This window comes from Alternaria ethzedia (genome assembly GCF_023757985.1).
Source record: "Alternaria ethzedia strain BMP 0044 chromosome Unknown scaffold_18, whole genome shotgun sequence".
In the NCBI taxonomy this organism is placed as follows: domain Eukaryota; kingdom Fungi; phylum Ascomycota; class Dothideomycetes; order Pleosporales; family Pleosporaceae; genus Alternaria; species Alternaria ethzedia.
This window is the reverse complement of record NW_026056211.1, coordinates 1-24074: the sequence shown is the minus strand read 5'-3', so window position 1 is coordinate 24074 and position 24074 is coordinate 1. Positions and strand designations below refer to the sequence as shown.

General features: G+C 44.7%; 7 protein-coding genes across 7 annotated transcripts; 4 read left to right on the top strand and 3 right to left on the bottom strand.

Moving 5' to 3' along the window:
- Positions 1 to 2153: 2153 nt before the first annotated feature.
- Positions 2154 to 3465, top strand: J4E87_006948 (uncharacterized protein; the record flags this gene model as incomplete). The annotated part of the gene is made up of 2 exons (XM_049378549.1): positions 2154 to 2756; positions 2806 to 3465. 2 exons carry the CDS (start codon positions 2154 to 2156, stop codon positions 3463 to 3465), a joined length of 1263 nt encoding a protein of 420 aa, XP_049231570.1.
- Positions 3466 to 5018: 1553 nt separating this feature from the next.
- J4E87_006947 (uncharacterized protein) lies at positions 5019 to 6336 on the top strand (the record flags this gene model as incomplete). Its single annotated transcript, XM_049378548.1, has 3 exons — positions 5019 to 5071; positions 5231 to 5493; positions 5543 to 6336. The coding sequence occupies 3 exons, from the start codon at positions 5019 to 5021 to the stop codon at positions 6334 to 6336; spliced, it is 1110 nt and encodes a 369-aa protein (XP_049231569.1).
- Positions 6337 to 6747: 411 nt separating this feature from the next.
- Positions 6748 to 7709, bottom strand: J4E87_006946 (uncharacterized protein; the record flags this gene model as incomplete). The annotated part of the gene is made up of 4 exons (XM_049378547.1): positions 6748 to 7031; positions 7089 to 7415; positions 7469 to 7546; positions 7688 to 7709. 4 exons carry the CDS (start codon positions 7707 to 7709, stop codon positions 6748 to 6750), a joined length of 711 nt encoding a protein of 236 aa, XP_049231568.1.
- Positions 7710 to 8164: 455 nt separating this feature from the next.
- J4E87_006945 (uncharacterized protein) lies at positions 8165 to 9710 on the bottom strand (the record flags this gene model as incomplete). The annotated part of the gene is made up of 2 exons (XM_049378546.1): positions 8165 to 9150; positions 9203 to 9710. 2 exons carry the CDS (start codon positions 9708 to 9710, stop codon positions 8165 to 8167), a joined length of 1494 nt encoding a protein of 497 aa, XP_049231567.1.
- A 1180-nt stretch (positions 9711 to 10890) lies between these two features.
- Positions 10891 to 13430, bottom strand: J4E87_006944 (uncharacterized protein; the record flags this gene model as incomplete). Its single annotated transcript, XM_049378545.1, has 2 exons — positions 10891 to 12157; positions 12208 to 13430. The coding sequence occupies 2 exons, from the start codon at positions 13428 to 13430 to the stop codon at positions 10891 to 10893; spliced, it is 2490 nt and encodes an 829-aa protein (XP_049231566.1).
- Positions 13431 to 13989: 559 nt separating this feature from the next.
- Positions 13990 to 15254, top strand: LYS5 (holo-[acyl-carrier-protein] synthase; the record flags this gene model as incomplete). The annotated part of the gene is made up of 3 exons (XM_049378544.1): positions 13990 to 14048; positions 14100 to 14502; positions 14550 to 15254. The coding sequence occupies 3 exons, from the start codon at positions 13990 to 13992 to the stop codon at positions 15252 to 15254; spliced, it is 1167 nt and encodes a 388-aa protein (XP_049231565.1).
- Positions 15255 to 16629: 1375 nt separating this feature from the next.
- On the top strand, positions 16630 to 17835 carry J4E87_006942 (uncharacterized protein; the record flags this gene model as incomplete). The annotated part of the gene is made up of 1 exon (XM_049378543.1): positions 16630 to 17835. One exon carries the CDS (start codon positions 16630 to 16632, stop codon positions 17833 to 17835), a length of 1206 nt encoding a protein of 401 aa, XP_049231564.1.
- Between the last annotated feature and the right edge of the window lie 6239 nt (positions 17836 to 24074).

Genomic DNA, 24074 nt, shown 5'->3' with positions numbered 1-24074 from the left:
TCATGACTGTTGAACCCATTCCAAATTCCAGGTTTTGTCCCTACGATGGCTGATGGTGTGCGCAGAGTGAGGTGTACGCTTTCATTGGCTGGCTAACCCAAGCGAGTTGCGACAGCCTACGAAAAACGAAGAAAAGTCATACTGTGGCGCGTGGTGCTGAGTTTTTCTCTACCCAACCTTGCCACATGGCTTACGAACGACTCGTAGATTTTGCAGAATGGAATGCCTGATCTGTGTCGCGAGCGTATGATATTCCAGCGTTCCTTGTCCATTTTCGAAAAACAAGAAGGCCGGATCAGTTCACGGCTTCTGCACTAAGCCAGTATGACCGAAGTGAGACCGTTCCTGGGGGATGTACTAGATGGACTACTCAAATGCTGTAAAGACTGCTTTTGTCACAAGCAATGTGGTCGACTTTGCTTTCTTGCTCCACGTTCGAGTCGTGCCTATGGGTTTTCGCTATCCAATCCTGTTGGTCAATCTAGAGATGGTGGCGTGCAATCGATACCGGGACGGCAATGCCGTCAACGTTCGCAAATGCGGAGAACTAGGGGCCTTAGCCAAGGTGCCTGGATATAGCATGCGGAAATGGCAACGCAAAGGGTGTTAGAGCTTCCGTCGGTGCTACTACGGCGCAGGGCTGCTCCTTGGGAGTTTCACCAGTAGTGGCGGCCCACATGACTAAAATCCCGATAGCGGGACTGACCCAATAGGGCAACGACAGCCACACTCTGGGGCTAGACTCCGCGACAAAATTTACTTGTCAAAAGTTGGCAGCCAAACATACCCCAACTTCCTACCCGACTTCCGGACGTCGCTCAAATCCGATCACTGCCGAGATGCTGGTTCGAGAGGAGATTGATGGGCGCGCTCACATTTTATTCCACTCACCGCGAGCAGACTCCAAGCTTATGTCGTCCCAGGCGGGACGAAAGCACCGTTTGAATGCGCTGTCCGCCAGACGCATTGACAGCCGTTGTCTTGTGCATCCACTTTCCAAGAGAATCGGAAGAATCTGACCGATGTCGTAGGAGTAGTGAAAGAGCTGGGTTTGGTGTGCCTAATAGAAGCCATGACAGGTGCCATGATAGCTACCATTGCAAGAGTGGGGTGAAGGCTGCTCAAGGTCTCGTAGGGATGTTTCGGGCTCACGAAACATCAGATCGACGAAGATGAGTGAGCAGCCGCGACCGAGTCATTCGATGCTCCGTGACTGCGGCAAGGCCAGCGATAACCTGATCGTCGTGGACGACGGAACCCAGACGTTCATCATTGAATGTAAAGACTGTCTATCTTCAGGAGCCGTGCGACGAGTACTAGAAGTAAAAGATGGTCGTAGAAGATGGTGCCGGAGAAGTATAGCCATAGCCATTGATCCGTTCTGTACAACGCGAGGCAGAACAGAAGAAGCTTGAGCCGAGTACTTGGTACTCGGAACTTACTGCGACGAGCATGCGCAAAAAGAAGCGCATGGAAATGACACGTTGCAGTGAGAGGGAGTCTCATCGCGTCGGATGCTAGGAGTGTCGGACTGCTCACCCGGTAACCTGGTTCTTTCTTGCCGCCGCACATTGCTTTTATTCGACGCTTGTCTTGACCTACTACAACTGCGGACTCAAAACCGGGCTCCCGGTGGGCGTTTGGTTGTGAGAAGCACGGCAAAGGGGCGGGCACCTGCTTGTATAAGTCAAGCTCTCTTTGCGCCGAGCAAACACCGGGTAAATGCCCCGCATGAAACCTCCATCTGGAGCCCCGTGATCAAGTGCAATATATTTGAGCAAATAGCAATCTCTCAAATAGATTATCGAAGGTTCTCTGCATGTTCTTCCGGACCGTTCTGCGCTGTCAAGATCTTGCAGCGAGGGTTCGAAACAAATGCGACCTTGACAATAGGGCCGAGGCAGAGCTTGCGACCAATAGCAGGAACAGCCGCCAAATTCACTGACGATGTTTACTAAATGGAGGCTCCAAGACATTGCGGCTCTCATATCCTGTAATATCTTGAAATTGATACATGCATGCAGTCCATTAGTACAGGAACAGCCCGCGGCTTCAACTGGTCGTCAACGGAGCTATAAAGAGGCTCGCAGCTCGCTCTTCTCCGTATTCTGCAACTGCGTCTCTCAAGTTTACGCCTAGTCAATCGTTATACAATGGCTCCTTACGCCCTCATCGCGGCTACCCTTTTGGGTCTTGCCACTGCGCAAACACCAGGATCGACACCAGAAGTGCACCCCAAGCTCAACACTTGGAAGTGCACCAAAGCGGGAGGATGCAAAGAGCAGAGCACAGCTATTGTCGTCGACTCAGCTTCCCATTACATCCATCAAAAGGGCAACTCTACACTCGGCTGTGGAAACTGGGGTAGTGCAGCCGACCCGGTTGCGTGCCCGGATGAGGAAACATGTGCGAAGAACTGCATCATGGAAGGCATCGAAGATTACTCCACAATGGGCGTCTACACTACCGGAGGCGAGCTTCGTCTGGACATGTTCAACCCCAGTGGCGGCCAAGCTAGCCCTAGGGTCTACCTCTTGGCCGAGGACGAGGAGAACTACGAGATGCTTCAACTGACCGGTAACGAGCTGGCTTTCGACGTCGACGTATCGAAGCTGCCATGCGGCATGAACGGCGCCCTTTACCTCAGCGAGATGGAGGCTGATGGTGGACGTTCTCAACTGAACCCAGGTGGCGCCGCCTATGGCACGGGATACTGTGATGCTCAGTGCTTCGTCACACCATGGATCAACGGTGTAGTAAGTACAAGCTGTCTTCTCCCTCAGTACTCATGCTTATTCGTTCCAGGGAAACGTCAAGGGTCAAGGTGTTTGCTGCAACGAAATGGATATCTGGGAGGCAAACGCTCGCTCTAACCAGATCGCACCTCATACCTGCAGTACCGATGGTCTCTTTGGCTGCACAGGCGATGAGTGTGGCAAGGCTGGATTGTGCGACAAGAACGGATGCGGAGACAACCCCTACAAGCACCGAAGCTCTCCCGACTACTACGGTACTGGCCTTAAAGTCGACACCACGAAGCCTTTCACCGTCATCACCCAGTTCCCCGCCAAGGACGGCGTTCTCCAGGCCATTGTCCGCAAGTACGTCCAGGACGGCGTCGTCATTGAGAACGCCAGGAAGGAGATCATTATGGACCAGGAGTTCTGCAGTGCTCAAGCTGGTGCTGAGATGTACAGCAAGCTTGGTGGCCACAAGGGCATGGGTGATGCTCTGGCCCGCGGTATGGTTCTCGCGCTGAGCATCTGGTGGGATGAGAGCGGTGCCATGCAGTGGCTTGACGGCTCAGAGTCCGGATCCGGACCATGCAATGCGACTGAAGGCTTCCCTAAGGCGATCCAACAGATTGAGAAGGCACCCACAGTTACCTTCAGCCAGATCAAGTGGGGTGAGATTGGATCCACATTCGCTGGTTCAAACTCCACCATGCGCCGTTGGAATGCGTAGGTAGTGAGCTCTCAAGCTAGCTGTAAATATAAGAATGAGCTCTTCTGTCAAGCAACGAGCCCACAAACGTGTTGACATGTGATGGCGGTGAATTATTGTGCGTTTGTCGAAGTCGCCATGATGTGTTGGCGGGCGTGTGATTTTGTGACCTAGATCTGCCGCGATCATCATCGAGATCGTCACCGTATGATCAGGCATGAAGATGGTGACTGTGAGCCCTACCAGTGCGCGTGTTGGGGTCCGAACACGCGTGCGCGCATGACGTGTGATGATTGACAAACTCCCCTGACGCGGGGCTGGCGTGTGGCCGATACGGAAAGCACTAGACCCCTTTCGTCATTACTACGTCAACACCAGCGGACGGCATTACGGTCTTCCGGCCATGAATCTTTGCAGTAACGACAAGCATTGCACCCTCTGGCTGTAGAGCTGTATGTCTCTTCGCTTATTCGCAAAGACTGTCGTGCGCACAAGCCCCCGGTTTGGTCGGCTAGCTGGCAAGAGCTCACAAGTCGACTTTCGCACACCATGTATCGGTGCTGTCTACGGTTTTATCTCAGCGATGGATTGATGATTGTGCTGATTCTATTTGACAAGTTGCGTATAACTGTAAGCGATGGAGCAAGATGTGTGGGACCAAGCAATCGCTCCTACAATTTTACTTAACAACAAGCAAGCGTCCACACATGGCCTGCTACCGCCATCATCCACAGTTTATCTACACACCCAAAGCAAGCTCTTCCACGAATATTTTCAGACCATGTCAGCGACCAATAGATCTGATTCTGGCAAGCAATCGGAATTGGACACTGAATCCACAAAGTCAGGGTCGACGATGGCATCTACCAAGTCTCTTCTTCGATCTCTGCTTCCTCGTAAGCAGTCAAAAGACACTCGTGAGACGAGGAACACGAGATCACCAACCGACACGGCGCAAGGCGAATTGAACAGGGCCGAGGCTTTAGTCTTCTGCGCAATACATAAGTAGGAAGGCACTCAACTGACCATGAATGTTCGGTTTATAAACATCACACATACTCAGTAAGCTTTCTTCTGATCTTTTGCGACACGTAGCTCCTCGTTCTGCTCACCTTTACAAATCGCGCAGAGGCCTCATAGACTATTCCCAATTATAGGACTTTCGCAATATGTTGAGTCGCAATGCAGAATCTAGATCTAGACGCACCAATGCGATTCTGATCGCAAACGCTAAGTGTTTGCGCACGAGACTTAGTGAATTTCTTTCCAAGTCTGCTCCTTTTCTGACCTATCATTGACCACAGGCGCTTGGCTTGTAATTTCATCATAGAGCGAGACCCCGCTACCGCATGGCGTGATGATCATGGCCATATTCACTGGGAGCCCTTCACGTTCCAGGCATTGCTCGCACACCGTTTGCGACGCGCGAGGTACGTGCCTTAGGCTGCGCGGTATCGCATCCAGTTTACATCAGGCATTTATCCTTGGCCCATTGTATGGTACCAAGTACATCAGGCCTGTCGGTTTCTTCCTCTCTGTCTCCCGCAATCTACACCATACGAAAGAACGCAAGTATGTCTGTTGTAAATTTCGGATCCGACATCGAGTTTGTCGAAGGCGATAATCAGTAAGTTGCTTTGAAGGTGTTCAGGCTATTGTCGCCGGCAGCGCGTATGATCACGATCACTGTTGCAGTCTGATGGTCCATTGTAGCCACCTGCGTTGATCATAGCACTGGACGTAATCGGGTGTTATAGAACTGAAGCTAACAGGCTCTTTTTATTAGGCTATCGACGTCTCCTGCTAGCGCGAGCGATTTGGCTGAAGATGAACAAGTCATTGTACCAGACATCGGCTTCTCGGGCGAAGAAAGCGGCGACGATGTGTTCTTCTATGACGCTGCTGGAGAAAACACGATGTTTCGCCGAGGTAAGAAGCGATTCAACAAGGATGGAGTGAAGAAAGGAACGATCAAGACTGCACGGGGCAGTAAGATCACGAGCGCCAGTGGCCCACTCTCTCACCTGAGCACCGCCGCGGAGAGCCTAAGTGAGTCTAGTAAGACACAGTTATACTGAATAGTACTTATACTTCTCAGGCAGCTACCAATTTCCTTCTTCCCAAACGCTCCATCCCTCAGTCACGCCAACCAGTAACCGAGCGGAATCTCCATTGTTTGAACCTGAAGACGGAGAAGCTTCTGACCACGCCTTCCCTGCCCAAGGAAGTACATTTTTCAATCGCCCGAGAGCCCAAGGCCCATACAAATATAGCGTCATGGATGGACTCAAGCGCGCAAAAGCCACCAAGGCGGAGGTCGAGAACAACATCTCCGTACTCATGCCTCAGAACAAGAAAACCAGCACTCGCCCCCTCGTCAAAGAAGACCCCGAAAACATCCTCATCAAGACCCTCCGCCAAGATCAAAAGCTACTCTGGAGCGAAATCGCCAGCCACCTCAACCAAGAGCGCCTCTCCAAAGGCGAACCGGCAACCTTCACCGACGCCGCAGTCTACAGCCGCTTCGTCCGCAACGCGCCCCGCATCGCCACCTCCGTCGGCGAAATCGGCTTCGACCCCAAAGACTACATGCACCTGCGCAACCCAAACCAGTACTCCAACGCGGAAGGAACAGGTGTTCTTAGCAAGGCGGGCAAGAAGCGCATCAAGGACTTCAACAACGCGACGGAGCTCAAGGACAACTTGCGCCATGCCGTTCCCTCAGAGGTACACGAGAATGATTTGGAGACGCCGCAGATGACGGAGCAGCTCATGGATGCGGTGGCGAAGTGTGAGCGCAACTTTTGGAAGTATGTCGCGGATGAGTTGGAGAGGGCGACTGCGAAGATGTATGATGCTGAGAAGCTTGCGGAGCGCTATCATGCTATTTGAGGTGGTTGGGAAGTTTTGGTCTCTCAGATGGAGGGTAGATTAGGCGTATGGTTGGTTTTGGAGGTACCGGTGTAAGCGAGACGCTCGATCGGATTCGGAGATGAGCAGTCGGTTGGTGTCATGCTAGGAGGTACCTACGAGTTTGTTACTTCAGTGGTAAATTGATCTTCGTGGTCAATTTCCAGGGTATTGAGAACGAAAAGACAAAAGTTAATACATCAATATCTCATTTGTGTAAGCCATTTTGCCAAAGTGAAAGTTTCCTTGGTTCATCAAAAGGTGAACTCTATGCACATCGTAATATTCGCAAACTGATCCTGTCTACAAAACACCTATTTACATCTACATCGAAGTAGCCTCCAAGCTTTGCTCCACGCAAGCATATACGCTTCTAGCGCAAACCCTTTGCATCTAGCATGTGAAAGTAGGCGGGCCGGGGTTGGTGTAGCTTGTAGGAATAGGGTAGTTGATGTTGATCTGGATACCCGGGTCGGTAGCCTTGTACGCGCCAGGGAACGCGACGAGGTTCGAGGGCGCCTTGCTGCCGCCGCCAGTAACCTCAATCTGTGCGCAAGACAGGTAGAACTGGGCTCCGCCTACGCTCTGAGCAGTGTGGATGGCGATGTGCTCGTTGCGCATCAGGTATTTTCCAGGTGCAATGCACTGAGGGATCTTGATGTCGTAGGTGGCAGCGCCTGCGCGAAACAGTGTTAATATATGCCAGCAGAGCGAAAGCGTTAGGGAATACATACTCAGCCAGGTCAACTGGGAACCGAACTTGGGCTGTTCGGCGTAGATTCGGAACCAGACGGCGCCGGTAGGGTCCCAGGTGTTGATATCTGCGCCCTCTGGTACTTTGGCAAGGTACGACTGGAAGGGACCTGGGTGGTAAGCGTTCGGGTTGACGCTGACCTTTACGTTCGAGCCAGCAGCAACAGTGGTGGTCGCTGTTCCTGCTTTAAGCTGGTTGCAGCGGATGTCGTTGCTTTGCACGTTGCCGACGAATCCATTGTCCTGCCAGTTCTTGGCTTGACGAACACTAGTCCAGGCTCCGGCACCGTTGATGCTTGGGAGTGTGTCTTTGAGAGGTCAGCTAGTTTCTGCGGACGGCGTGCAGTGCATCGGGACGTACAGTGAGCGCTGGCGACAGACGCAGTAGCTGCTAGCAAAACAACGGAGGACTTCATCTTGGCGGGGATCTTTGGCTGAACTTGGAGATGAGATGCAATGAATATGCAGTTGGTGCCGGCATATCAACATCTCCCGAGCGTCATATATACTCAGTCTCTTGCCCCGGGCTGGCTCGTTCGTTACGAGACACCCACCGGCAATAAGGTCGAAAGAGCCGTACCCATCGCGAAAGACCCGAACATTGAGCGCGAATTGGTTGTAAGCGAAGGTGTACAAGACGATGTGAGTGTTGCATAGATTACGAGTGATGAAGATAATCTATTTGGTGTGCGAGGCGGCTACCAGTCGTACAACGCTAGCGACGGATGCCGCTGCCGATTTTAATTGTGGCCAATGGCAGCACCGAGCTTGCTTGAAATGTCTAAATTGCCTACGTCAACGCCATGGATCAGGCAATATACAATTTACGAGATGCGATCACACGAGTACAGATTTCTGGCCTGTCTCTCCACATCGGGTAGACACAGCCTCAAAGACAAGGCGGTTGCCAACTCCGGATGTCGAACATCGCTAAGGCTCACGGTGAGAACTCAACATTTGCATGCTGGAGATAAAATTTAGGAGCATCATGTATTTTTTCTTGCTCTATGGGAAAGACTAGATAGCTACTTGGTAAGCGTCCATCGGAACGCGAGTTCTACACACGCTCCCTCGCCTCCGCGTCCTCACTATCGTGCCTCGCACTGTACTTGCCATCATCTGCACCAGTCACAACATTCATATCCTCGTCGGCAGCCACATCGAAGCTTCTACCTCGATATTCTGGTCCCAAGGCTGTGAGCAGGATCACGTATGCATACACGCATCCCATGAAAATGCAGATCACCAAACCATATTTGTAACGGGTTGTCTTGCCTTTCGGTGGAAGTGGAAACCTCTCGCCAATAGTCGCTTCGATAGTCGATGAGGCAGAAGAAGCAAGGTTCCCGAGTTGATAAGATGTACCGACGACAAAGGTGCGGAACGATCCTGGCGAGAGTTCCATGAGGTGGATAGGGATGACGCCCCAAGCACCTTGGACGCAGAATTGTTGGAAGAAGGCTGCGGCGATGACGGCGTTCGTGGAGACGAATGTGTAGGGATAGAGTAGAGCGCCGCCGATAACGCACATGACGATGATGCTGATACGGCGACCGAAAATGGATGAGCAATAACCGACTACGGTACCGCCAGTCATGGCGCCGAGGTTGGCGACGACCTGTGTGACGGTGACCTGGTTAGGGGAAAAGTTGTACTGGTTACTCAGCATGGTCGGGTACAGGTCCTGGCTTCCGTGCGACATGAAGTTGAAGCCCGCCATGAGCAAGACAAGATACACCAGCAAAAGCCAATGGCGCTTCAACGCAACCTTGCCTTCCTGAGCAAAGACCTTGGCTGCGTTGGGTTGTTCTTCGCGTATTCGCTTGCGCTCAAGGTAAGCGTTCGTTTCTGGGAGGCAGAGACGGAAGATAATGAACAAAACTGGTGGGCCTGCACCAAACCAGAACAACGGTCGCCATTCGTGACCGACGGTGTTGACGAACGCGCGTGCAAATACGGTGGCTAGGAGGTACCCGAATGCATAGCCCTGTTGTAGCATACCGGAGATGATACCACGGGCCTGCTCGGGGCAGTCTTCAAGGGCTGTGACAGTGTCAGCTATCTAAATGACGCGGGGGTGGGAAGGAAGACTTACCAGTGGCAGCAGCATTTCCATACAGTCCACCCATGGCGATACCGAACAAAGCCCTCACTCCCAAAAACTCGTTGTAGGTCGAGCAGAACCCTGTGCCCAGCTCCAACACGATGAAGAGTAGATTGTTGATGATAAAAGGCCACTTCCTTCCATACCGATCAGCCGCCAAACCAAAGATGATACTACCCACACTTCGCAGCATGAGGACCAATGTAATACCCCATGTGATATCCGCCTTGGTTTTACCAAAGGTTTCGGCAAGATCTTCCACGGTGAGGGAAACGGTGAAGAAGTCGAACGCGTCCCAGGTCCAGGCGACAAAAGCGACGAGGAAGAAGAGCCATTGCTGGAGATTCAGCATACGCAGGAGCGCGATGGGGTTGGCGACCTTGTCGTGGGCAGGCTTGAGAGTAGGGATGCGCGTTGCCATGTAGCGACCGGCCGACATCTTTGCGGCCGGTGGCGCGAACTCGCGCTGCTCTGTAGTGTCGTATTTCTCGTCCGACATTGTGAATTGAGGACAACCCGCGGGCAACTTCAGAACGCGAAGCGTGAGGGGAAGTGCAGTCTTCTTTCTCTGAACGAGATCGACAGACTGTTGAGCTTACAAGAGCTTATAAGACACCGCGGGCGCGACGCTTTCTTTAATCCCACTAGACATGGACGCGATCATCGTTCAACCTTCCGGAAACGATGTCACAGATAACCAGTGCGACCCGAGAATGCATCTTCGACATCCTCATGACGTCCCCGCAACCCCGCATGTTGACCTGCCATCCAATGGCACCCCCGCGGAGAGCGGCACGATAGACCAGAGTTGGCTAGCAGGCGACATGGGATGGAGCACACGACAGGGGCTACTGCGTGCTAAGAGTGGTCAAGAGGTGATAAGCGTCGCTTGGCTTGGAAAAGACGGCACAGCGAAGCTTTGTTGAAAGACGCCGAAAAGCTTGGTCGACGTCAAAGGCTTGGGGCGCCAACGGTCTGAACGCGCTGCACTCAGACATCCGCGGACTGTTGGAGATCAGTCAAGGCTGCGGGCTCGCAGTCGATACGACATATATTGATGATACTGTTTGTGAAACTTGGTTTCGTGAGCTGGTTCTAGCTTATAACACGTACCGGCGTTGGGTTGTAAGGATGTTCCAAAGTGGAGTGAAGACGCGGTGCTGTACCCAGGGTAGCGCGTCCACCGGCTTATCCCCGTATCTGGGGATCTCTGAACACGGCATGCTCGAATCTTAGTCACGGCAGCATTGATTATGACTGCGAGATTGAAGCAGCCCTGCATAAGAGCGCATCTAACGATTGCATCATCTCAAATGTGATTGGAAATGGGAACCAGAAAATAGGCGTTGGGGCTAGACACCGGTTGCAGGATACCATACTCAGCCGACGCCCTGGAGGCAGATCTAGCTCCGATGTTCGCGACCGGGTCGTCGCTCGGCAAAGTTGCTGGACGCCTGGCAGACTTCCAAACAGTCAGAGGTTCTGACACAGGAAACTGGAAAATGACCATGCTTTTCATATTGATACCGAGACTGCAGTTCGTTGCCCAAAGCTAAAAGGAAGATACAAGAAGTCTAATCGCAGTAAAACGCTCATACACGCCAATTTCGAAATGCAATGCTCGCGAACTGTTGTTCGTTGCGAATAGGCCAAAAGGTTACATGCGTCGTTGCAGTGACTCAAGCTCTGCTTGAGACAGCCCGGGAGCTCTCCGCAGAGCTTGCCCATTCTTCCGTGAGTCGCTCCAGTTCGGTCATGCGAAGCGCCTCCTCGACACTCTGGACAAAGTGTCTTGGACCTCCACACATCTCGATAATACCGCTCTTGTCGAATAGCTGGTAGACGGGACTGGACTCTTGCGGCACCCTGCAGAAAAAGACTCTGACATCCCGCTTCCTGTAGGACTCTACAATCTCAGCCAGGACCTGGGCGCCAGCACCATCGAGCGATGTGACACCGTGAACATCAAAGATGACGTTCTTGTTGTGTTCTGCACGGCGAACGCGCGGTAGAGCAGGGTGCGCGTTCTCCGTACCATGGTCCTCGAGGCGGCGCAGACGGGTTTTCAGGTTGCCGGTGTTGGCAAATGTCAGAGGCTCGGGGATCTTGACGATCAGGCACCCTTCAATGAATTCGACATCTCCGGGGTGATGTTCCGCGTTTGAAAATTGGTTAGTAGTTCCAGGCACGCGGCCTAAAATCTGAATGCGTGGGCGAACCGAATGACGGATCAGCCGCAGGATAGAGAGACCGATACCGACACCAATACCACGTTTCAGATCCCACACGATGGTGATGAAGAAGATGAGACCCATGAGGACCAACTCTGACCAGCCACGGATCTTGAGGAAAAACTTGACATCATGTGGCGCCTCCTCCACGAGCGAATATGCTACGACTGAGACCATGGCGCAAAGAACGCCTTTGGGTAGGTAGTAGAAATATGGCAGCATGAAGACGGTACACAGAATAGTGATGATGGACAACAAGACTGAACTCATTGGCGTCAACCCACCAGTGGATGCATTGACCTTGGAGCGACCGTAGCCACCAAAGGCTGGAAGCGCCATGAACAGCCCACCTGTAATGTTTGCAGTACCCAGAGCGATGAGCTCGCGGTTCGCGCTTAATGGCATCTGGACGCCTTCCTTGGTGTGGTCACCGCTGCCCAGCGACTTGGCAGCAACGGAAGACTCGAAGAAGCCCAACATAGCAATAATCAATGCCGTGTTGATGGCGTCAGATACATACTTCAGGTGCGAGGTCTCGAAAGGGAAGTGTACGGTAAATAGTTTGGCGCTGGAGTTGACCTCTCCTAGGACAGCGAGGCCTTGTTGGTCCAGACGATATCTCCAGGTAAGCACAGCAGATAGCACGACAACGACAAATCGGTCTGGGATGTAGGCAACATTAGGGTATCGTGGTTGCAGTCGCTTCTTGAACTCTCTGCAGGTTTGTTAGTGAGCCCAACATGAAGATTGTGTCTCGCAACATACCGAAAGAACATGATGATGAAAAATGCAGTGAAGGACATGGCACATGTGAGTCCATGGGCGCGTCCGACATTGCGAAAGAGAAAGACGACTTTGTCCAAGCAACTGCCGTGAGACACTTGATCAGCAGCCAGTCGTGCGAGCCCCATCTGGGGAATGAGTTGGTCTACAAAGATGACTACGCCGATGGCGCTGATGAAGCCTCGCAAGAAGGGCCGGCTCAGCACATTGTCAAGGAAACCGAGTCGGAAGAAGCCTGTGATCAGGATAAAGGCACCAGCCATGCACGTCACGATGCCAGCGATCTCGGCATTACGTCTACCGTCGTTGTCGCCGGTAGTACCCTTCTTGATATTCTCACGCACGATCTCGCCGATGAGCAGCGAGCCAGGCGCCTCGGGACCAACAATCATCTGCGGACAGGTGCCCAGCACCGCATATATGAGAGGGTTCAGGGCGAAGCTGTAGAGGCCGTGGACGGGCGGCAGGTGGGCGAGGTTGGAGGCATAGGAGAGAGCCATGGGAATGTAGAACGAGGCCATGGTGATGGCTGCGATGAGGTCGCCCTTGAAGTAGCGCCACTTGTACTGCTGCGTCCAGTTGAGGACGGGAATGTAGTACTTGAGGTACATCATGCGCTTGTCCTTGATGCCATGGCGCTCAGCGAGCCAGCGCGTCGTGCTCATCTTCTGCCCGTTCCCCTTGTTCAGCACGCCGTCTGCAAAGGCGTCGCCCAGGAGAGCGTGTGCCTCGTCGGGCGCATCGCCCTCTGCCGTCTCGCGGATGCCAGGGAAGGTGCCACCGAAGCTCTGCTCCGAGTGGATGCTACCCGCGAAGCTGCCATAGTTGCGATGTGCCGCCGGCCTTCCCTCGGCCCGGTTGAAGGTGCCCCAGTCCTGCTGGTTCAGCAGGCGCGTGCGCACCGTGGGCTCGAGGTCGATCTCGATGATGCCGCCGGGGGGAGCGACTTCCTCATGGGTTGAGTGTACTGACGTCGCATCCGTCGCCGGGTGGATGCCGTCGGTGGAGAACTCGAGGTCGTGGGGCGCAGCGCTGCTCGACGGCTGGGGCTCTTCGTCGTCGTGATAGCGGCGGGGACGCATGGTTTCCTCAGGCGAGCTGGACCTGTCCGAGGGCGCATGAGCCTGGCGGAGCTGGCTGGGCGTCGAAGGCGCGTGTGCGTGCCGGGCACTGGCATTGGAAGAGTCGCGCGAATGCGAAGCCATGCTGCGCGATAGTGATAGTGATATCGAGGTGCAAGCACCAGCGAATCGGAGGCGAGGTAATAGCCGTACTATGGACGGCGACGCGGGTGCGAGCAGCTTTTCGCAGCAGCAACCATAGCGCTCCCGAGGCAGAACAGACGAGAGAAAAGCATGGACGTCGTGGTGCAGCGTATTTTCCACGCCGGCAGAGGATCCCACCTAGCTTGCTCAGTCCAGCGCCGCCGGCCGTCGAGCAATGCACGTGCGAGATGCTGCAGTGTCATCCAGACCGCCGCCCCACTACTGGTCAGATATGTCTCAAGCCTCACGTCGCGGCTGTGGCTATGTCATCGCACGTCTCTATGGGCCAACGGTGCAGCCCTGCAGTAGCGCCGTTCTCGGAGCTCGAATTTGGAGTCCCGGCGAAAAAGGCCATGGAGTCATCGTGGGCTTCAGTCCGCGCCGACTATTCCCCACACTCCGAGATCCGATACCTCATAAGTAGAGCACATTTAGAGACGGCATTGAATTGAGCACTCTTTTTTAACATCCAAAGACGTCCAGTCATCTACCACACACCATGTCGTTCCCTACACTACACGCCCGCGCAGAGGCCAAACCGCTTGAGCACCGTTCGTGGTGAGTACACTAGACCATTTTCATGTATATACTGTACTAACAGAATTCCAGCCTCACTCCTACTACCACCAAGAAGCTGCTCGATGCTGGCTACCCCGTCGTCGTCGAGCGCTCGCCCAAGGACCCCAACTACGCCCGCATCTTCAAAGACGAGGAGTTTGAGCAGGCAGGCGCGACCCTCATCGAGGAAGGCGCATACAAGAACGCGCCCAAGGACGACCGCATCATCATCGGACTGAAGGAACTACCCGAAGACAAGTTCCCGCTCGAGCACACCTTCGTACACTTTGCGCATTGCTACAAGCAGCAGGGCGGCTGGGAGAACGTCCTCGCGAGGTTTCCCCGTGGTGGAGGCACCCTGTACGACCTCGAGTTCCTGCAGGATGAATCAGGCAGGCGCGTTGCGGCCTTTGGCTACCACGCGGGCTTCGTCGGCGCTGCCCTGGCCATCAAGGTTAGTCCAGTCAACTACTGCACTGCCACCATACTGACATCTGCTAGACCTGGGCATGGCAACTCACCCACCCCAAAGGCGAGCCCCTTCCCGGCCTAGAAACCTTCACCGAAGGACGGGGATACTACAACAACGAGAGCGAGCTGATCGCCCAGCTCAAGGACGATGTTGCCGCTGGTGAGAAGGTTGCTGGTCACAAGCCCACCAGCCTGGTACTGGGTGCTCTCGGACGATGCGGCTCCGGCGCTGTCGACCTGCTGGAGAAGATTGGCTGCCCAGAGATCAAGAAGTGGGATCTGGCTGAGACCAAGGAGCGCGACGGCCCCTACCCCGAGATCGTGGAGTCTGACATCTTCGTCAACTGCATCTACCTCTCCAAACCCATCCCGCCCTTTGTGAACAAGGAGAGCCTCAAGTCACCAACCCGCAGGCTCAGCGTCGTCTGCGATGTCTCATGCGACACCACCAACCCACACAACCCCATTCCCATCTACGATATTAACACCACCTTCGACAAGCCCACAGTTGAGGTCTCTGTTGAGGGTGACGGCCCGAGGTTGTCCGTCATCTCCATTGACCACCTTCCGTCTGCGCTACCCCGCGAGTCCTCAGAGGCCTTCAGCAACGCTCTGCTGCCCAGCCTCATGGCCCTCAAGGACCGAGCATCTACACCAGTATGGCAAGGCGCAGAGAAGCTGTTCCAGGAGAAGGTCCAGACGCTACCAGGCGGTGTCCCCAAGAAGGAAGTATAGGAACTCTCGCGTGTGGCATCCTCAATGCTGATATGAAGTTACGAAAATGAAGAATAGAAAAGAATCATCATATGCATGGCACGGCCAACAACATTCTAAATGGTTGTCAGGTCATTGATGATTACTGTGCTAATAAAACTTACATTCCTCGAAGTCTTGTCAAATCTGTTACAAGGACTACAACGAGGCTGTTTCTACTCAATGGATCGGTCATATGGTATACAGACCTTCCTACGAGCCTCCCCTGTCAGCAGAGACGATGAAATCCGAGCCATCACTGAAATCGGCTCACCGCAAAGAATCGATGCGTATAAGAACACGCCGTCTTCTGTAGTAGGAATCACCGTAGAGGTTGTCTGATTGAATTCGTGATCGTAGCTGGGTGCGCTAGTTTCCCGCCTTTGCGGCGCCAATGCGATCTATGCATCCTGCACCTGGTGGCACATTAACCACACTACTCGATTTATCTGACAAGTCCTTGTAGCATGCTTCATAATTCATGTCGTCTTTGCGAAAGTATGTCTTTGTCGATTACCCACGATGGCTCTGTTTGATCGGAGCCTTGGCAAGTAAGACAGCCTGACGCGTCATATGAGGATCAACACGCGAGTAAGACCGGGACGGCCCTCTTCAACAACGTGCCTCTCACGCCGAGACACACTCCATCAACGAATCGCGGCGCGCAAAGAGCGAGATAATAGCAAATCGCATCTTTAACATTCGTGTGAGTGCTTGCAATGCGCCGCAGACCGGGTGTAATGTTCGCGCGGCCAACCGTGTCAGAAGCGCTCTCACCGCTGCCCAGAATGTGTGTATTTTCCCCGACGTCAGACGTGACGAACCTCTTATCTCATTCCAAGCCCTGGAGCGATACCGAACCACCAGTACACTTTTATGAGAGTCGCTTGCATGTACATTGGATAGATCACGATGACAACTGTAAGTATAAAGTCCACGGTTGCCTGCCACCGCGGTCATGCTAGAAGAGCCGACCACCACGGCATGAACCTGAACTGCCATCGCCGGATGCACAGCCGCATGGCTTTCCAAACACCCGTCTCTTTTTTGCGACTTTTGCGACCAATAATTAGAGGGCGGCTGCTTATTTCCTATTTTGAAACATCAATCTGACTACACCAACACCTTTTGGAACCTAAAAAAAAAATTAAACCTAAACACCCGTCTAGGCGTTGCGGCATGTCAGATTGACTCGGCCCTAATCAAGCCACCAAAGGAACGGCTTATAACACCGTCTTACCTCATCTTCAAACATCGACCTGTCATCTCATCATTCCACGTTTCCCACACCAACCTGGCCTTCCAAGTATCTCAATCATACAACCTCAGTAGCAAGATACGCGCTCGCGTTATTACCATGTGGAATCAGCTTCGCTCCTCCTTCGGCTTCCTAAAACCGCCAGAGTCCATGCATCGATACATGCCTGTCGGCCAGGTCTCCGCGACACGTTCCCGCACCCGTCTCGCTATCATAACGACAGCCTGCATCATCATCGCTCTCGCTATCCTCTCAATATCTACTCATCCCCTGGAGAAGGCGAGGCAGTATGGGATACTCAAGTCTAGCGAGGCGTCCATGCATGACCCCATACCCAGCATCGTACATTATGTGCAAATAAAAAAGGACGCAACATCAACCCTGAGATTCCCGTTCTCGAGCTTCCTGACCATGTGCGCCGCAGTCATGTACATTGAACCGACGCAGATCTACATGCATACCGACTTCAACGACTCCGAGATTAGGAATGCCAGCGAGCACGGTGACCGGTGGACTAAGGCAGTCATCAATACTTTCGCAAATATCACCACCTGGAACCGAGTAGATGTGCCCAACTTTGCCGGCCAAAACCAGGACCAGGAAATCTCCGCCATCCAGCACAAGTCAGACTTCATCCGCTGGGAGGCCATCGCGAAAATTGGCGGGATCTATATGGATTGGGACGTTGTGCCTCTGCGACCTCTGACGCCTCTGCTCAACGCTGGCTTTGCCTTCATCGGCGGCCGACATTATGGCGGCGCGCGCGAAGGCGGTGGCATCAACGGCACCATCAACAACGGTGTCTTCTTGACCAAGCCAAACAGCACAATGGCGCGAATCGTCGTGCGCGAGCAACATGCCGGCTTCGACGGTAGATGGGAAGCAAATCTACAGAGCATGACCAGAATCGCCGAGCGTCTCGTCCCAATCCCGAACGAAGTCCTGATACTTGACCGCACCGCTTTTGCCCCCACACACTGGTTTAAAGAGAGCACTGACCCTCTCTTCAAACCCAACGAAGGCAATCCATCGCCTGTTCCTCAGCTTATCAACTCCACCGACCCAATGGAGCTGTACGACAATGCCATTGCAAATCGACGAAGGCGTGCGCAATGGGAAATGGACTTTTCTTCGACATACATGCTCCATGGATTCGCCATGCATGAGTACTACAAGTACATCAATCCGAGCACTATCTTGAGCAGGACCAGCAACTTTGGAGTCGCGACATACGATATCGTGAGACATATGGTGGACAAGGGTTATATTAGCGGGAACGAAGGGGATGACCGCACCAAATCATGACAGGCACATACTGTCTTGTGTTGTAGATTTCATTACTTTCCTGTAAAATAGACAAGGTCGTGGCCTGTAGCCACCGGATCAAGACCCCTTTTAGACATCCACAACCGATTCGTGGTTTTCACTCGTGATGCTACACCATCGCTGCAAAACCGCATCTGTTGATTGCCTTGATGCCCCGCACCCATACTTAATAGGGCTACATCCTTATCGCATGTAACAGTCTATGCTTACGTACAACAAGGTCATTGTAATCTCTTTGCTTATCGGCCTTGTAACGCGACAGTAGACATTCCTTCTTAGCTTGTTAATAAAGGCGAGCATGTAATACCTAGAATTGTGTTCGCGTATGCAGGCGTACCTGAAGAGTTATTAAGGTAAAAGAGAAACAGCGTAGAGATAGAGAGACAGATGTTAAAAGGTATAGATAATAGTATACTATAGTTTATAAATAGGCTTTTTACGTAAGATAACTTAGTATCTAATTAGTTTCTATTATATACTATAGATATTACTATATATTAGTAGAACTTACTTAATATCTATACTTCTATAAGATACTTAAAAAAATATAACTATTAATAGTTCTAGTAAGTACTATATTACTAGTAAAATAAACTCTAATAGTATAAAAAATAGTAGTAGTTATAAATATAAAAGAAAGGTTATAAAATCTACTTTAATACTATATCTAATAATTATAATTTTAGAAGAGAAATTAGAATAAGTAAAAGTAATATAATAATAATAAAGTTATATAGTAAAGCTCTAGTAAGTAAGATAGAGTAACTATTAAGAGATAGGTTTTATACTTATTAGTATCTAAAAACCTTATATTTAGTTTAAAGAACTAATATAGTATTAAGTATTTAATTTTAGCTACTTTAATAAAACTTAAAACTTTAAGAAGTAACTTAAAAAATAAAAAAAATATACTTTTACTAAAATCTTAGTATATTTACTCTAACTATATACTTTTATTTAATTAACTTTTTTAATTATAGTCTTTTAAGTATATATAATTATATAATAATTCTATTAGAAATTAGTACTAATATTTTTTTAATAAGTATCTAAGTATTAGATTAATCTAATAACTAGTCTAAATTTAAAAGCTTTAACTTTGTTAAATTTTAAGTAATAAAACTTAAAGTTTTAGTCTACTTACTTTTAAAATAGATTAAACATTTTATTATAGATATAAACTAGTAATAGACTTTACTTTTATAGAGTTATTTTTTAGTTTATAGAATTTTTAGTCTACTAATAAAATAGATACTATATATTCTATTCTAAAAATATAGATTAGATAACTAAAGCTAGAATTTATAAAAGTTTATTTTAATTATAGTAAAGAGTTTTTTTCTTAATAATAAGATTTTAATAGAATATTATCTTTAGAAAAGCTAATACTATAATAAATTTAACTAATAATAAAAGTAAGTATATAATCTTTTTTTTTCTAAAAGCTTTTAGATAGTATAAATCTAAAAAAAATACTTAAAATATCTAAATTATACTATTTTAAAGAGATTTTAATACTCTAGTACATAAGAAATAACTATTTTATTAACTAGTATTAATATAAAAATTGTTTATATAGAGTATTTATATACTATCTATATACTTTTATTATTAGTATAGTTATTATTATTTAATATAATAAAATTATAAGAAAAAAATCTACTACTTTTTCTAGGTGTGTAAATAAAGTCTATAGTATATATTATATAGTATTAAGTAATTAAGTAATAATATAACTTTTAATTATAATCTATAATATTAAACTATACTTAAACTAAATAATTCTCTAATATAAGCTTAGACTTATTTCTTATAATTCTATAACTCTAATACTTATACTACTAGAATAATAATTATTATTAACGTTATAGTATTATACTAACTATACTATAGTTATAATAGAATAGTAATAGCTACCTAGACTATAAACTAGTATAAAAGCTTACTTTATATTACTACTACTACTAAAAGGTAATTAGTAAAGTCTAATACTAGTATAAAGTATCTTAAAGATTCTAAATTATTTATACAAAGCTTATATAATTATAAGTAATTAAATTCTTATTTAAGAAATTTCTAGATCTAGCTATATTAGTTACTATAATAAAAAACTACTATAACTACTTTCTATATATACTATTACTTAGTTATTCTGTTTTTTTCTACTAGTTATATTATTAAATATGCTAGAACAAAAATATATGTATAATGTAGTAAAGTAATATAGTAAGTTATTATAATATAGATATACTTTCTAATTACTTTATTTAATAGTATATAGTTTTAAGTTTTTTAAAAGATTTTAGAGACTAAAATAAAATAATAGAGTTTAATACTCTTAAACCTTATATAAGAGTATAAAGATAGAACCTTTAAATACTAAAAAGCTTTTTTATTCTTTATAGTAAATAAATTAATTTAGAATAATAATTTTCTTAGTAAACTAGTAATCTTATAGCTAATAAGCTAATTCTTAAGTATAAGGCTAATTACTAGTATAGTAAAATATTAAAAATAATAGAGAGTAGTAATAATTACGTAACTATAGATATATAATTACTTAACTCTTAGATATATAGCTAAAAGTTTTATTCTAACTTTCTAGAGAAGTAATAAGTTATAATATACTAAATAATTACTATTTATCTATTCTTTATTTAGCTCTAATAGTTATAAGCTTAATAACTTAAAAATAGAATAATTTTCTTTTTTATTTTAAAAAATTACTAGAAAATAAAGAAATTATATTTTCTATACCTTAATCTTTCTAATACTGTTTAATTAGAACTTTTATAAAACTCTAATCTTACTACTAACTTCTTTACTAATTTTTATATCTTTATCTATTCTTATATCTTAACTTACTTAATTATAATACTAGATCTATAGATATAAGTGTCTATAATATAGTATTTATAGCTAGAGATATACATCTTAAAAAGTGCAGAAATTAGTATACTTAGTTTACTTTTTAGTAGTACTAAAATAGAAAAGATATTTAGAAAAATATTAATTCTAATTTTTAAGATATTATATATATAGACTTTTATAAAATTAAGTTTTTTAATATTTTTATTTAAAAGCTTAAAAAGCTAGCTTATTCTATAAAGAGCTTAAGTAAAAAGTAATAAAATAAATATAATAAAGCTATCTGTAGATATAACGCTTTTATATAAGATTATAACTTTAAAATATTAAATAGTACTACTTTAATAGCTTACTAGGTCTAGAAGTTTAAGAAATAGCTTAAAAAGACTAAAATACTTAATTATATTTAAAACTAGATTCTACGCACTATTACGCCTAAGTACCTTTGTTTTATAACTATATATAATAATAAAAAAATAGTCTAGTTTCTTATTAAAGCTTTTATAATAATATTAATTCTAAATAATTAGACTATATAGTATATAGTCTCTATAAAGTATTATATATATTCTAAGAAACTTTAAAAAGATTTACTAAAAAGTAGTTTAATAACTAGTAAAGAATTTACTAAAAGATTAAATATTTTATACTCTTATAAGTTTAAACACTTTTTATAATTACTAACTTTATTATAGTAAATATTAAATTCTATTCTAATAAAGCTTACTAGTAGTAGTGTAATTAGTAATTTACTATAGCGCTTAAAAAGAATATATTTAGCTTTAGTAATTTTAGAAAAATCTTTAGTAATATTTTTTAAGAGATATTAATTACTTCTTAAAAGAGTAAAGCTAATATAATCTTTAATACTAATATAAGTTAACTTTTAACTTTTTCTAAGTTAAGTAAAAAATAGATAAGCTTAATATATAAATTCTACTCTTATAAGTTTTATATAAAGTATAAATTAAAGCTAATTATCTATAAATAATTATAAACTATAAATATAGAATCTAAACTAATAAATATTATATTTAGTAGGCTTTCTACTTAAGATAAGTAAAATACCTAATAGTATAATTATAAAAAGAAGTATAGTAGCTTATATAAAAATGTTAAGTAATTAAACTTAAAATTAGTATACTAACTACTAAGTATATTAATAATATAGTTTAAAGTAGTTTTACTTTAAAAACCTAATTTCTAAGTTTTAATCTTTTTATCTTTTATATAAACTTTAAACTTTATATACTTTTAGCTAGTATAAATTTTAATAGTAAAGCTATAGTTACTCTAGTTAGTTATAAAGCATTAATAAGTCTAATTTTATTACTAAGATTAAAGGTAAGATAGTAAAAGCTAGTAGCTAGAGAGTTTTAGTAAATAGTATTAGTAATAATATTATCTATTTTATACTTAATACTTTTAAAAAGCCTAAGTAAGCTAAATTTAATTTACTAGTATTAAGATTATCTATAGTTTCTATACTAATATTATTTTAGAAAAGCTTTTTAGAGATAGTAGTATATTATATATTTATTAGTAAACTAATAGTTCTATAGCCTATAAACTAGTTCTAAAAAGTAAGGTCTATTACTAGTATACTAAAGAATATATAACTAAAGGTTTTAGTACTCTAAAAATAGATAAGTCTTAGCTTAGAGCCTTAGTGCTACTACCTTTAAAGTAGTTAAAGCTTTTAAATTTAGGCTAGCTATAGAGCTATCTTAATACTAAAGTACTTTATAAGTAAATTTTAATACTAATCTTTAAAAGAATTATAATATAATTATATACGCTTATTAGCTTATAGATAATAAAGTAATATATTTTAAAAGTTTATAGTTAGAATATATATACTAAAATCTTAGTAGAAGTACGCTTCTTCTATTCTTTTAATTTCTATAACTTTTAAAACTCTAAAAATATATTAAAAATACTAATAGTAACTTAAAGCTAATACTAAAAGCTACGCTATCTAAATAACTTTTTTATAAGTCTCTAAGGTAATTATAAGTCTAGAACTAATTTTATTACTAGTTACGTTACGCTACTTTACTAATACTTAACTAAATTATTTTATTATTAATCTACTTTAATTACTTACCTTTAAATTATATTACTATTACTATATAAGTTCTTTTAAGATTATTATAAGAGATAGCGTTATAGTAAATCTTATAATCTTTTTTATTATTCTTATAACTACTACTATTATTTACACACTTAAGGCGTACTTTACTAATTATATAGTACTTACTAAAATTATTAATAGTTATTACTTTATATATATCTTTTATAAGTATATAAAGTAGGTAGATTCTACTATTATTTTTTACTAGAACCTTGCGTTTATAAATCTTATATATAAAATAGAAGAGTTTTTTTATAAGCTAGATCTTTATATTATAAATTACTTAGTAGCTAAAGATCTATATATTACTAGAATTCTAGAGAAACTTATTCTAGGCATACTAATAATAATTAAGTACTTTTTCTAAAGTAAAGATACTATCTATATTTACTATACTATATACGTAATTAGAATAGAAGCAAAGCTATGTTTAAATAAAGTAATAGAGAGTTATATTTACTAGTAGTAAACTATATTAAGAGAGATTCTTAAGAAAAGTAATAAAAAATAAAATAAAAATAAAAAAGCGTTTATAAGTTATCTCTAGTAAGTAGATACTATTACGTAGATAGTAGTAGTATTAGAGTTTTACAAAAGCTATTAAAAGTATAAGAATAGTTATTATATTATAGTTATTAGCTACTTAGCTTAGAATAGAGATAACGTTGTTGTAAAGAATAGAGAGGTAATAATAACTATTCTCTAATAATAGAATATAGCTTTGTTAAAACAAAGTAGTTAAATACTATAATAAATAGTATAACTAATAAAGATTTGCAATAAAGTAATTATAGAGTAGATAGTAGGTAAAAGGTAATAATATTGTTACTAGGTAAAGAATAACTATAAAGAATTGCTATTTCTTTTATAGAAAATAGCTACTAGAATAATTACGTAAATATCTACCTATTTCTGCCTAAAGATAAAGATTTATAATTAAATCTACTTAATTCTTAGATTTATAATCTAAGTCTACTAAATTCTTCTTATCTTCTAGATTTATAATCTAAACTAGTACTAATTATATTAGTCTATACATTATATTATATAGACTAATAATTAGTTTATTACTAGATCTTTTAGTAATTATAGAAAGAGAGATAAGAAAATAAGAGTTATTAAATTACGTAATAACTCTAATATTAACTAGGCTAAAATAAATAGAGGTGTTTTAGAATCTTCTAGTATAGTAGATTAAAACTAGCTACTAAAATCC